General features: G+C 45.7%; 1 protein-coding gene across 1 annotated transcript; it reads left to right on the top strand.

Moving 5' to 3' along the window:
• The first annotated feature begins 6,516 nt into the window (after positions 1-6,516).
• On the top strand, positions 6,517-13,736 carry LOC134535868 (cytochrome c oxidase subunit 7A, mitochondrial). The gene is made up of 3 exons (XM_063375208.1): positions 6,517-6,674; positions 10,257-10,385; positions 13,490-13,736. The coding sequence occupies exons 1-3, from the start codon at positions 6,654-6,656 to the stop codon at positions 13,625-13,627; spliced, it is 288 nt and encodes a 95-aa protein (XP_063231278.1). The 5' UTR covers positions 6,517-6,653; the 3' UTR covers positions 13,628-13,736.
• Positions 13,737-14,108: the final 372 nt, after the last annotated feature.

Genomic DNA, 14,108 nt, shown 5'->3' with positions numbered 1-14,108 from the left:
TCACGATACCAGACGGGCGGAAGTTTCAATTTCGCGCCATGCCTTTTGGGCTAAAGTGCGCACCGGCCACGTTCCAGGGAATGATGACCCGAGTGTTGGAGGGGTACCTGGGCCGGTTTGCGATCGCGTACCTCGACGACGTGATCGTCTTCTCCGAGACGTGGGAGGACCACGCCAGACACCTGGCGCTGGTCCTAGAACGCTTGGCCACACACCATCTCACGGCCGCACACCACAAGTGTCATATCGGGACCCAGGAGGTCGAATTCCTGGGCCACCTAGTAAGCGCGGCTGGCAACCGACCCCAACCCGTTCACTTGCGCAAGATCGCTGAAGCGGCACCACCGCGGACGAGGAAGCAACTCCAACGGTTTATCGGCCTGGTGACTGGCTCAGGGGGTACATCCCCGACTTCTCCCGTACCATCGCACCACTGACCGACCTCCTGTCACCACGGGCACGGTACCATTGGGGCGAACCCGCGCAACGCGCCTTCGAAGAAATAAAAGCCGCCTTCACTCGCTGTCACACCCTCACACGAGTAGACCCCGGACGCCGCCTCTACCTTCAGACCGACGCCAGCGCACTCGGTGTGGGCGCGGTGCTTTTTCACACGGACCCGAACGGGGTCCGCGAGGTCATCGACTACGCTAGCGCGAAGCTCGGACCAGCCGAACGCCGGTATCACAGCAACGAGCAAGAGTGCCTAGCCGTAGTCTGGGCCATGAAAAAGTACCGGCCCCACCTGGAGGGGAAGTGCTTCACACTGAGGACGGACAACAGCTGCCTCACCTGGCTGCGTACGATGCAGGGGCGGAAAGGCAAACTCATACGATGGGCGCTATTCCTCCAGTCGTTCGACTTCGACGTCGAGCACGTTCCCGGCACGGAGAACCAGCTCCCAGACTTACTGTCGCGGGAACCCGACGACCGAACAGAGCTGACGGACGAGGACGACTGGGAGGAGATTCTACCCCCGGACACACCACACGGACACGCATCGCACGACTCAGCATGCGCACGAATCACGGCCGACGCGGACGGGGACGAAGACCCACCTAACACCGTGGCCGACGTCCAGGACCGGGTACGTCGAGCACAGGAAACGTCAATAGACGCGGCAAGACGCCGCCAGCAAGCGACCGCCGGACACGAGGCGTGGCGCATGCAAGACGGCCTGATTCAGACTCACACACCCGGACACCAGGAAGACTGGAGGACCTACGTCCCGACGGAAGCCCGAGAAGCGGTCCTTCGGTTCTTCCACGACCACGACCTCGCTGGACACCCGGGGACCGATCAGACACGACGAGAAGTCACCCGGCACTACCACTGGCCCCGCGTCACGTACGACGTACGTACGTACGTGCGCGAATGCGAGGTCTGTCAGGCGAGGAAGGCGAGGCGGCGTGACGGCGAGGAAGGCGAGGCGGCGTGACGGCGAGGAGCAACAGCGACCCAGGGAACCCACCACCGCCTTCCAAACGATAGCCTTAGACGTAATGGGCCCCTACCCCCGCACGCCGCGCGGCAAACGCTTCCTCCTCGTCGTGACGGACCTCTTCACGCGGTGGACGGAGGCGTATCCATGCGGGAACGTGCGCACACCTACCATCATCAGCCTGCTGACCAGGGAATTCCTGTCCCGTTGGGGATACCCCCAGTCGGTGTTGACGGACAACGCCAGTCAGTTCCTGGGGCGACATTGGAAGGGCTGGTGCGACGAACACCAGATCGAGCACCACACGACGCCCGCCTACCACCCGAGAGCGAACCCGACAGAGCGCCGGAACCAGGAACTGAAGGCACAGCTCCGGATCCGGCTGGGGGCAGACCACACGCAGTGGGACCTGCACGTGGCTGACGCCCTCTTCTGTGTACGACGCCGCACCAACGCCGCAACCGGCCGCACACCGGCCGAAATGATACAGGGCCACAACCTGCCCTTACCGGGAGAATGGGCCACACACGGCACTCCACACCCCGACGAGACGACGGAGGAACGCGACGAACGACGGGTGACTCTGCACGACGAGGCAAGACGTAGGCAGGAGAGGTACGCCAACCGGATCACCCCAATCACGGATCATCCTCCACCCGCCGTGCAGGTCGGCGATCAGGTGTTCGCGCGACTACACCCACTTTCAGCCGCACCCCGCAACTATTGCGCGGGCCTGGCCCCGCGCTGGGGCGGGCCATACACGGTACGGCGACGACTAGGCAGGACGACGTACTTAGTCCGCACAGAGGGACGGCGCCTGAAAAAGGTGCACAGGGACGACATCCGGCTCACCGCCCTGCCTGGGGAGAGGAACCCAGACGGGGACGCAGGACCCCCCACTCCGGACGACAACGGACGCCGTACGCCGGAGAGCGACGCCGTCCAGGAAGAGGACAACTCGCCAGAAGCGACCCCCGCTAGGAGCCGACCCGAACCGCGCCCATACCGCACCCTAGTGTTCACGAACACCACGTCCAACAGGCCCCGCGACGAACTTGCATACACGCCCGGGACATCACCCGCAGAGGCCGCGTCAGCTGACGAGGCGAGGCCACGACCACGGCGGTGGCGGCGCCCGCCCACGTACCTCGACGATTATGCCCTTAGCATGGCCACGGGGGACACCGGGGGCGACCCCGCCCACGACATGCCAGACGAACCAGAAGAAGTCCACGAGAACGCACCGGAGACGGCAGTGGTACCCTGGGAGGGAAGCGGGGTGTACGAGAGCCCCCCACCGCAATGCTACCCACGGGGCGATGAAGCAGAGGCCGTGGAGATCGCCGAGCTGTCGCACAGCATAGGTCAATCCGATGCGGGCAACGACGACGGGCCAACGCCGATCGTCACGCAACCCGGAGAGACCGACCCGGAGATCGCCGCCTCAGCATCAGCCGCCATACCCGAACGGGAACGGACTCCGTACCAGTCCACGAACTGTCAACCGCCGCCGAAGGAGGACCTCCGCGGACCGGGACATCGACTGGGGACAAGCGAACCCGCCAGCGAGCCCGCGGAACGACCCCGACGGGCCCACAGACCTCCAGTTCGCCTGGCCGACTACGACCTGGGAACGAGGCGCAGAGCCTGTCAGCCGCAAGGCCACCTCGACGAGTCGACCCCCGGATGTTCGGCGTGGGACGACCCGGGACAGGTGCTCGGGCCCTACCAACTGCGGCCACCGAGAGCGCCACCCGGGTGGAGCTGTTGCCGGAGCTAGGAGGCGCCACGACGCCGCCCCCGGCACGCCTGCCACGACGGCAACCGGGGCGGCGCGCACGCTGGCCCAGTCGGCCACGTTCACCAGGTCCAGTGCGCTGACCCTATCAGCCGCTGACCCCGCCCAGGCGCCACGACGCCGCCCCCGGCACGCCTGCCACGACGGCAACCGGGGCGGCGCGCACGCTGGCCCAGTCGGCCACGTTCACCAGGTCCAGTGCGCTGACCCTATCAGCCGCTGACCCCGCCCAGGCGCCACGACGCCGCCCCCGGCACGCCTGCCACGACGGCAACCGGGGCGGCGCGCACGTTGGCCCAGTCGGCCACAATCACCAGGTCCAGTGCGCTGACCCTACCAGCCGCTGACCCCGCCCAGGCGCCACGACGCCGCCCCCGGCACGCCTGCCACGACGGCAACCGGGGCGGCGCGCACGCTGGCCCAGTCGGCCTTGATCACCAGGTCCAGTACGCGGAGCCAACCAGCTGCTGAGCCGCGAACCACGCCGGGATGGAGTGGCCGGAGCTAGGGGTGGCCCCATGTTAGCGGGACCATAAGCGGCGCAAGGTCGGGCTTCACAGGGGGGGGGCGTTTGACGTCGTCTGGCCGACGACCACCCCAGAGCCCGACCTGCACCCGCCAGTATACGCTCCCGCTAACGGAACACACCCCTGGCCATGGCCCACCCGAGTCAGGCGACCCGAACAGCAATCAAAGACAAAGCCGCGGAAACCTGAGTAGACAAGAGAAGAACCGTACCCATTCCTCCTAAAACATTAAATTAGGATTTTAGCGACAATAAAATCTCTTCCAGACACACCCGTTTGGAGTCTAGCGTAATGAGGTCACGCCTGGCGCGAGAGAGGCCGAGCCTCCCTCGGACGCCATGCCAGTTCGGCAGTTCAGCGCAGCTCACGGACCGGGGCGGACCTACGTCCCACGGAGAGGCAACATCCTTTGTCTACATCGAAAGTAACGTCCGGTAAATATAGTCACTAATTAACAGAACCCCTTTTATTACTTAACCTCTCCGTGAGTACCCGGTCCCTTTTTTCGGTCCAGGACCTAATCCGGCCGCATCAATTTAAAGACACCCCGCACCACACTTGGTCAGCGGGGCTGCTCTTCAGTATACGGCACGGGCCGCCTCCCGCAACTTACAGAACTTTATTTAAGGTCACGCGCACGGCGCTGACCACAAACCCGCAAGGGAACTTGGACAAACTTAATTGCGGTGCGTGTTTTACCACAGTGGGCACAACACCCGCGCCGAGACATTTGCATACGGGATTGGCCGTCTCCAATCGTCCACCCCCTTAATTCAGTGTATTTTTGTATCCCGTATTTTGTATTGCTAACTTACGTTACCCGAGTAACGAGTGCCACGTAACTTGTGCGCGCCCCCTTAATTCAGTGTATTTTTGTGTCCCGTACTTTGTATTGCTAACTCACGTTACCCGAGTAACGAGTGCCACGTAATTTGTGCGCGCCCCCTTAATTCAGTGTATTTTTGTGTCCCGTACTTGGTATTGCTAACTTACGTTACCCGAGTAACGAGTGCAACGTAACTTGTGCGCACCCCCTTAATTCAGTGTATTTTGTGTCCCGCCTTTGTGTTACGAAATTACGTTACCTGTGTAACCAGTGAGACGTATGAGACGTAACAGCGTCCGAGGCCACGTAACGCGGAACACAAACCATACGGCACCACGGAATAACGAGTAAACCCCCCCCGGGGACCTCTGTAGAGTGTTGTATTGTGTACGACTCGTTCCTATGAATAAAAGGTACGACACCACCACCTTAACTCCACGCCTCTTATTTAAAATCATCTCACGCAACACCGCCGCCGGCCCTAGTGGGCCACGCAGGGGCACATACACCCACGACCCCCAAACTCACGACTAGAACCGAGCTAGTCTGGCGCCCACCCGGACAATACGTAGCAAGAACCGCCTTTTCCCACTAGGAGCCACACCGGGACTCGAGCCCGAGACCCCGGACGACGGCATTCGTGTACGTAAGAGCACCACAAGGTGCCGTTTTTTCAAGTGTAATTGTAATAATAGTGTAATCAAAACTTCTACGTGTTCCGACGCTTCACTGGCAGTCATGTACCGCCGAGTAGACCTCGCGCCCAATGTAATGAACCAGTGTAAATCGTGAACAATAAAACGTCCACCCCGCACCTCTCGTGCGCGACGTGCGAACCATAGAAGAACCAGAACAGTGTATGTAAATTAACCTAAACAACCCAACCTAATCAGGAAACAAATTCCATCACCGCCGACGGTTCTAGCGGGCCACGCTGGGGCAACGAACCCACGACCATCACACGGTTAGACATTGAGCTAGCCTGGCGCCTTCCCGGAACAGAAATCTCTAAGAAAGCCAGCCACCCCGCTAGGACCTGCGCCCGACCTCGAACACGAGACCGCGGCGGACGGCAGTCTGTCACCATTAACGTGCGCTGTCGAGCGTAATCGCGAATGTTGTCATCCTTATCAAGATGCACAGTTATGTTCTTTATTGCGGGACAGAGCATCCGCCCTAGGCCGCGTTCTGTTGGCTACTGCCTCGCGGCAGTATCGCGAACTTCCTCCGTGCGGGCCGCGCGAGGGGTGCGTTCTGCCAGCGGGATTCGGTGCTGACGGGGTGGGGACCGGGCTTTACCGCCGCAGGAGGTACGACGTTAAATGTTATATTATGTTAAAAAAAGGGGTGTTGTCTGTAAAGTCGGTTTACGGACGATAATTTTACGTGCAAATGTCATAAGAAAACATTGATGAAAAATTGCATACTTTTTAATTTTGAAATATTATTTACAGTTTTTGCAAATTTAATCTAAATAATTTGTTTAAATATAATCACGAACAATTAGTTAAAAAAGCACGCCTTTACCTGTTTGATATTGTAGAAGATTTTCTCGCATGGTGATTAGCCGGTTATTGCATGCTCGACTCAAGCAGAACGTGAGAATTTTTTATGCGTGCAGCCGGCATTCATCGATTTATAAGACATCACGTCAAAAAACCTTTTCAAAAAACTCTGAAAACAGAAATTTATAATTCGGTCAAATTGACCCCTAATGGGAGTTCTAGGGTGTAACAAATGCTGGGATTACTAGTGTTGTATTACATTTTTATTTTTTATTTTTATTAATCTTATATTTGATTTAATGCAGTTTTTTGGACATAAATGCAATGGTTTATGTCCCAAAAACTGCATTAAAGAAAGAATCTTATATTTTTTTCTGTTTCTTAATTTAGATTTCTTTCTCCATGGTGATGTTAGATATAATTATTTTCGCTTTTGGCAAGATCTTCATTTTGCTTGGCATTTGGCATTTATAGAGTTGGCTACTCTGTCGATTAGTTTTGTAGCTTGTTGGAGTACGGTATTGCCGTGGGCGTATTGTTGGAATTTTTATTAATAATGAGCGGTGTTGTCCTTAAGGTTAGTATAAATTGATCTCAGAAATGTATGGTATAGGTATCGATGATTAAATTTGTTATTTGAAATAAAAATGTGATCTTTTGAATTTGTTAATAAACATAAGACGACTTCTGGTAATCGTGAGAGGGTTTGCGCAGGAGGATCAAAGTTAGATATTATAACACTTAAGCCCGTGTTTTAAAGTCCCGTCTAAAATTGCAATGTCCCAAAATTGTGTACGACGGACACTGATCGCTGATTGGTTCACGTGACCCTTTGACGTCATGGCTGGTGTGGGCTATTGCCCAAATTTCCCGGATCCGAGTACATTGGACAACTTGAACTTTTTCTCCCAATTTGTGTCCTTTGCTAGAATATAAAACACCCGTGATATTTGCAGCTAACGGTTCCTGTTTCAAAGATGTTAACAGAAAATAACTGACTATTAGGAAGCCAAAAGACGAGATAAAATATTAATCATTACTGTCTGCGACCGGCGCTTTTCATAGGACAAAAACACGAATTTATTTTTGCAGTGTGCTTAGAATTTATTTATTTACATTTACTTTTGTCTTACAGATTAAATATTATTGAAATTATCAATTTTCCTAATTTCAATGAATATTCAAAATGCATGGAAATAAAACAAAATCAATAAAGAAATTTAGGTAAATCTGTATTGTACGTATTAGCGCCAAAAAAAATCGTAAAAATATCAAATAACTTTCATTATATGCTATCTTACGTCCTCTTTTCAGAACCGCCTGCGGAGATTAAAAATTCCAATTACTTTTGGAGATATCGAATTTTTTAATATTAATTTTTTGACGATTTTTTTTAAAAAAAAATTTAAAAATCCGAAAATACCTTTATTCTGTGCTCTTTAACTTCCTCTTTTCATTAAACCCGGCGGAGATCAGAAATTCCAAATACTTTAGGAGATATGGAATTTTTTAATTTTCGTGATGTGCACTGATGCGGAGTTCAGCCGGAAGCCTACGATTCACACATCCTTATGGACATACCCGAATACTCACGTTGGCAAGCCTTCTTTTCTTAAAATTAGCAAGAAGTAATTAAAAATACTTTAAAACACTGTGGATGGTTGGTTATATTAGGTAAGTATAGCTACATTAAAAAAACTCTAAAATCATTTTATGGTTGCTTAGCAAATAACTTTTTAATATGTAGCTATCCAGCGCTAGGTAACCGTTAACATGATTTCACAGTATTTTTAATGTAGCTATCCTAACCAAATCAACCATCCACAATGTTTTCAAGTATTTATAATGTAGCTAACATAACCTAATTGACCATTAGTTTTCATGAGTTGCATATTTATTTACAATAAACAAAAAAACCCGAAGATGCACGATCGGGTGTTTGGCTCTCTCGTCTGTGGAAAGAAGGCTTGCCAACGTGAGTATTCGGGTATGTCCAGAAGGATGAGTGAATCGTAGGCTTCCCGCGTTCCACCAGTGTTGCTTGTTTACGAGTATGATTTTTTTTTTTTTTTTTCGCGACGTAGTTGAACGACTACATCACGTAAAAAGAAAATTACGTGAGTTCCTACTGTTCATCCTTTTTCCCGGTTTGTTAGGTCAGGTCAGCTACATTATAAATACTTTAAAAGTAAACAACCATTAAAATTAATTTTATTATTTTTAATGTCCGTTCAGTTTCAAAGTATTTATACTGTAGCTGACCTGACCTAATCTACCTTTGTCCCGTTTTGTTAGGTCAGGTCAGTTACATTATAAATACTTAAAACTATACAAGTAAAATTAATTAATATTATTTTTAATTTCCGTTTATTTTGAAGTATTTATCATGTAACTAACCTTACCTAATGGAAAATTTCTGTTATTTAGGCATTCACGCACACACGGCAAAATATGAAATGGCGTCTGTTGAATGATTACATAGGGCTTGTATTGCAAAATAAGAACGGCGATATCTCCAAAAGTAATTGGAATTTTTAATCTCCGCAGGCGGTTTTGAAAAGAGGACGTAAAAGAGCATATAATGAAAGTTATTTCATATTTGTACTATTTTTTTTGGCGCTAATCCGTACAATACAGATTTACCGAAATTTATTTTGCTAATCTATTTTCATTGTGCTCGAGTAACTACTTTAGAAATAAGTAGATTCTGATATTGGTCATCACAATTGTAGACAGGGCAGTTTTCTGTTTCACAATGTGAAGTCGTTCACATTAGGTTAAGGACACGGACCACCCACAGGTTCAGACGGTTGTAGACAAATTTATAATGACTTGGAAACAAATCACAGAATTGTTAGGTAGGCTATTTCCATTTTACTATCCGTCTATTGATTCCTTGGCGCATGGAATCATTATGAATTGCAATCAATTAAATTCAATTTCACAGTTATGAAAAAATAATTTAATTGACAACATTTTAAGATACGACAACATAAAGATCTCACAATGATCTGTTTTGTCCGTCCCATCACATGTCTGACCGTCCCAACCATCCGTCCGTCAACAAGCCGAGCGATTCACAATGTTTGCACGTCCCAAATACTTTTACATTTTGATCTTGCCAATTGACTAGAAGGCTAGTGTTGGTGAAAATTTATGTTCTCTGTGTGAGGTGGGAGTGGTGTGGTTCTCCACCCCCCCCACCTACTGCAGGACAACTTCCACTGCCTCCCGATGAACTGCACCCCGTTGTCTTGTCAGCAGGACACCCGGGCACCCATATTGCAGGAAGACTTCATGCTCCAGAAGTGCAATCATTTAACTCAATTTTGTTCACTCTGGTATTAAAATATTTTCAGTCGTTAAAAATGTGTTTTAATGTAAGTTAAAAACATTTAATGGAAGCAACTAAACAAATAAAAAATCTTAAAAACTTATCAAAACTTATCAAGATCACAAAGGTTGCCGGCATTAGGTATCTTGCTGACTTTTTTGAGGTTATTTCACCCGTCCGTCGAAATTTAAAGTTTAAGGTTTTGGTGGACTAACTGTTTAAATTTTCCCGGCCATCTGATTGGCTGCAGGTCACTTGATTGACGGACGGATGAGACAAATCATTGCGAGTCCAACTATTTACATATATAATATAAATATATACCACAAATTAATAACTCCTCTAGATATTCTTGTTCTGCTCTTTAAACAATTTTTTAACGATTTAAAACGTAAAGAAACATGGTTTTCACCACAGCCAAACACCTGTCTTCTTGGTCGGACGGAGTAACTTAAACAGAAGAGCCGGGCATTATCTGGCTAAATCTCTATGGGTTCGTATTTGCATGCCTGCAATTGTAGATACTCTTTCTCGTGAGATCTATATATATCCGCTATTGCTGAATAGTAAGGATGTTTCTTTTACCAATGCAGCGACAATATCCCAATTTTACATTGGTGTGTGTAAGCCAAAAATTTATCCAGGCAACCTGAGCCAATTTATACAGCTTCCCAAAGCCACTGTTGAAATTAGAAACACTTATCATTTCAGTTAAGACGCGAATCGAACAACAGAATAAAACTAATTCGGTTTGGGGAGAAAGAACCAGATTGGATTGGGATGGGAGGGGCACTGCTCAGCTGTGTTCGGGTGGTGTGGTTCCAGAGAGCAGCACAGGTGGCGGGGGTGTGTGCCAGGCGGCTCAACACTTCCAGCCCACGCCTTGGCAAGGCCTCGGAGGAAGTAGTGATCGCAGACTATTCCAAGCTGAAGAAGAAGCAGGAACACTTTCAGGTACGATACAGGTCTACCGAAGGACCCAACACATTTTTGAGTTTAAAACGATTACATTTTACTGAAGTATGTTCATTTTTCTCATATTGTAGCATTATGATTTTTTTTTTGTAAAGATTTCATTAATCTAAGAAGTAAACTAAAGAATTTTGAAATCGTTCGAAAGCATTAACTTTATATTTCCATAAAGTTATATTTTGAGTGCAAAATTAACTACTTTTAAATTTATTCAGGAGTGTTTTAAAAAGGTATTTTGATGAGACATATGTCTTAGTTTGCAATACTGTTTCTTGGAGTGACAAGCCACATTTTTCCTGAATATGCACACACAAATTTTTTTTAACGTTCAGAGGAAAAATTTTGGTTTTGAAAATTTTCTGGAAAAATATGACAATATTGGTTCCAGAATTTTTTTTTTTCCTTCCGGTAGAAGAATATTTCTCAAGATAGGGTGATATAAGAAAATAGTACTATGTTTCTATGCTTTAGTCTGTACATGTACATGTATAGGTATAGTGATTAGTATGAATAATATACTATAATAAATGTTTTACACAATTATGTGAGACACCGCAGTGACATTTCAAGTATTTTGCCTGTAATTAACTGTTAAAATAGTTTGCTGAGGTTAGCTACACTTAAAATACTATCAATTTGTGTGAAAGGTTATCTTTGTTCAGGTACATTAATTATACATCAAGTACATTTTATTAATGTAAATGACCTAATCCAACAGATATTTTTTTTTTGTAAGAATTAGCAACATATGCAAAAATCTGATTTTGGAAATGTAACGAAATAAAACAATCACCAAGAAGAAACATTGAATAACTCTCCTTCGCAATTATTTACAACCATACATGACATGCAAATGTCTTGTTTCAAATATTAAATTTATTCCAGAAATCATATAATTATATAAAGTTCTCTGAAAAATAGTGCTGTTGCAGGTAATGAACTACAGTAGAGCACCCCTCAACCGGAATCATTGGGGAGAGGTCTATTCCGGTTATGGGAAAATTCCGGGTAAGGGGAGTTGCGGTAGGGCTGGCCTCCGGGCCGGTTGAATGACCTTCATTCAAGCAAGCTGGCAAGCACGTGTTCTTATCTCTGTGGGTGTGTGCGTGCGTGAGCAAAGAGGACGATGAAGAGGGTTCGGGGGAGGTAGTAGGACTACAGCTGCAGTGTTGTGTTACTTCTGTGTAGATGTGCTAGTGATTCACACTTCCTGGAGAGTGTATTGTCACTGCCACGCACAGTTTACATTTCACATTCACAAGAATAACACTTCAAGCATCGTGTTTAAAAAAATACAGAGATAGAGAAATACAGGTAAATGTAGACTGTTAAACCATATATTAACGTATAAATATGTACATAATACATATTTGTACACTAAATTATTGTCTACAAACTGAAAGCATCACACGTTGGAAGTAAATGTTACTCGCTATCACGTGTGTCAGCGTGTGTAGCGGGAGTCAGTGTACATACTCTCGGGCCGGCCGGAATTTTCCGTTTACTTGACATAGTGAAATAATAAAACTACTTATAGCATAAACTTCTTTATAGTAATTCACGTCCGATGCGAAAACCAGCGGTGTATTTACGCAATGCGCGGGAAAGACTGGCTATAATTAGCTGTCTGACAGACGTGCGCGCGCGCGCCTACAAGACATGTACAGTCAGGCAAAAGCAAAAACGCCTCGTTCCAGTGCGGAAATGTTTTGGAGATGTTTTGTAATGTTTCAATTTTTTTTTGGAAAATTAGTTCCTGATATCGGGAGTTCCGTTTGTGGGAATTACGGTTGAGGGGTGCTCTACTGTAATACTATTATAGTTGTTGCATTTTACAGAATAATCAGAAAAAAGTTGGGGAAGTAATAAAATTAATTTTCAAATTTTATTTGCTTATATTTTGCCCTTCTCGTAAATGATTACCTAGATAAAACAAGATTTTATAAAACATAGGTTTAGCATAAATCCATTTTTTATTATAAAGATTTTAGTGTTTAATATTGGTTTCAACTTTAACAATATTCTTTTTGTATGAAGATACAAGATGATAAACATTAAAATTGTTTTAACCAACATAGCATTGTTTTAATTGATATAAATAAGCTGTTTTTATCAAACAAAACAATCTGTGATATAAATATTTATGGTAAATTTACTCAGGACAAAAAAAATAGCATTTGTAGGTTTTGAGTCTGCACTAGAATCTGTAGGCTACTTAGTGTAAAAATGATTTAATAAGAGGTGCATTACAATAAGAGAAAATCATTAACATATTTACAACTCACTTTGTATGTTTGTTATATACTTCTTTCTAAATTAATAAAATACTTATTTCCTTTGAATTTTAGATTTCAAAGGAATGTAATTTCTGATATTTGAGTAAAGTGTTTTTTTTTAGTTCAAGACATTGCATTATGATGTTATTTTGATTTAATCAGAATCCACCATAAAATCTTATTCCTAGGTTTAGGCCTGTGGAAATATGCTATAGTTTTTTAATTCAAATTAAATTAAAATACGAACATTAAAATATTTTGAATACAAATAGCAAGTTGAAATATTAAAAGAGGGAAAATATATTTAAATAGGTAACCTAATTTTTAGGGTTTTTTTTTGCAACATGTTTGAATAAGTGTCAAATAGGGTGGATTGCACTTTAAAATATAAAATAGTTCACTCAAACTACTCACTTAGGTTTGCCTAATGTAGTCTTTAACATTGTTAAGTATTTCAGTTATACCTGTGTAAAACTTGAATATTTCAATTGATGGTGGTGGTCTTAAGTTTTTGTGTTGTAAATTTTGGAGAAATTTTGGTAACTGTTGCGTGCACCATTTCAATACAGCTACTATGCACTTCAAATAATAAATTAATGTTTATGTTAGCCTCTCAGAAAATTATAATTTTAGTTCAGATAAAGTTTCTGGTGTTATTAGTGTTACAAAAATCTCCACTATATTTAGACAAATAATTTTTCACATTGTGTGTGCGAGAGGTTTTTTTTTTATTATTGTAAGAAATTTATTAGTTGACTACATATCTCATCACCATTGTGATTTTAATGGTATTTTTGTTTTTCTTTTCAGCTTGATTCTGACGTACCAGTGTATCTGAAAGGCGGTCTGTTTGACAGGCTGTTGTACCATGCTACGTTAGGCTTGGGTGCCGTAGGTCTGGCTCTAGGAGCTCGTTTCTTTTATCAGGCAGCGTACCCAAAGAAATGAATTCCACACCTTCGTGTGCTTTTGCTAATAGTAAGGAATTGTTTGTTCATACAAGTTGTAGTTTCTATGTTTATTATATACTTGTAAATAAATCTTTGTTCTAAATTGATGTATTGTGGCCATTTTTTTAGTCTTATATTATCATAACATTAGTGTAGCAGTCGCTGTTGTAATTTCCCTGGCCAATGCATTGCGTTGTGGCGTCATCAATTCACACATCATCCATCCATCACTAACGGCGTCATCCATTTCAGTTTCTGTGCACACTAAATCTTCCAAATCCATGCCAGTGATTTAAGACAGTCCTCTAATAAATGCTGTATTACAACCATGTCTCTTCAAGGTTTTTTTTGTAGTTGTGGCAGCAAGGGTACATTCTGTGTTCAAACTGTGTTGATGGCATAAATATTTTCAGTATATTAAATTAGTATCTGTGAAATCCCAGGTAAGCTTGCTTTCCTGGTTTTGTTTAAAAAAAAAA

Source organism: Bacillus rossius, chromosome 10 (genome assembly GCF_032445375.1).
Source record: "Bacillus rossius redtenbacheri isolate Brsri chromosome 10, Brsri_v3, whole genome shotgun sequence".
Classification (NCBI taxonomy): domain Eukaryota; kingdom Metazoa; phylum Arthropoda; class Insecta; order Phasmatodea; family Bacillidae; genus Bacillus; species Bacillus rossius.
Note: the sequence above shows the minus strand (reverse complement) of the source record. Positions and strands in the feature narration are given on the sequence as shown.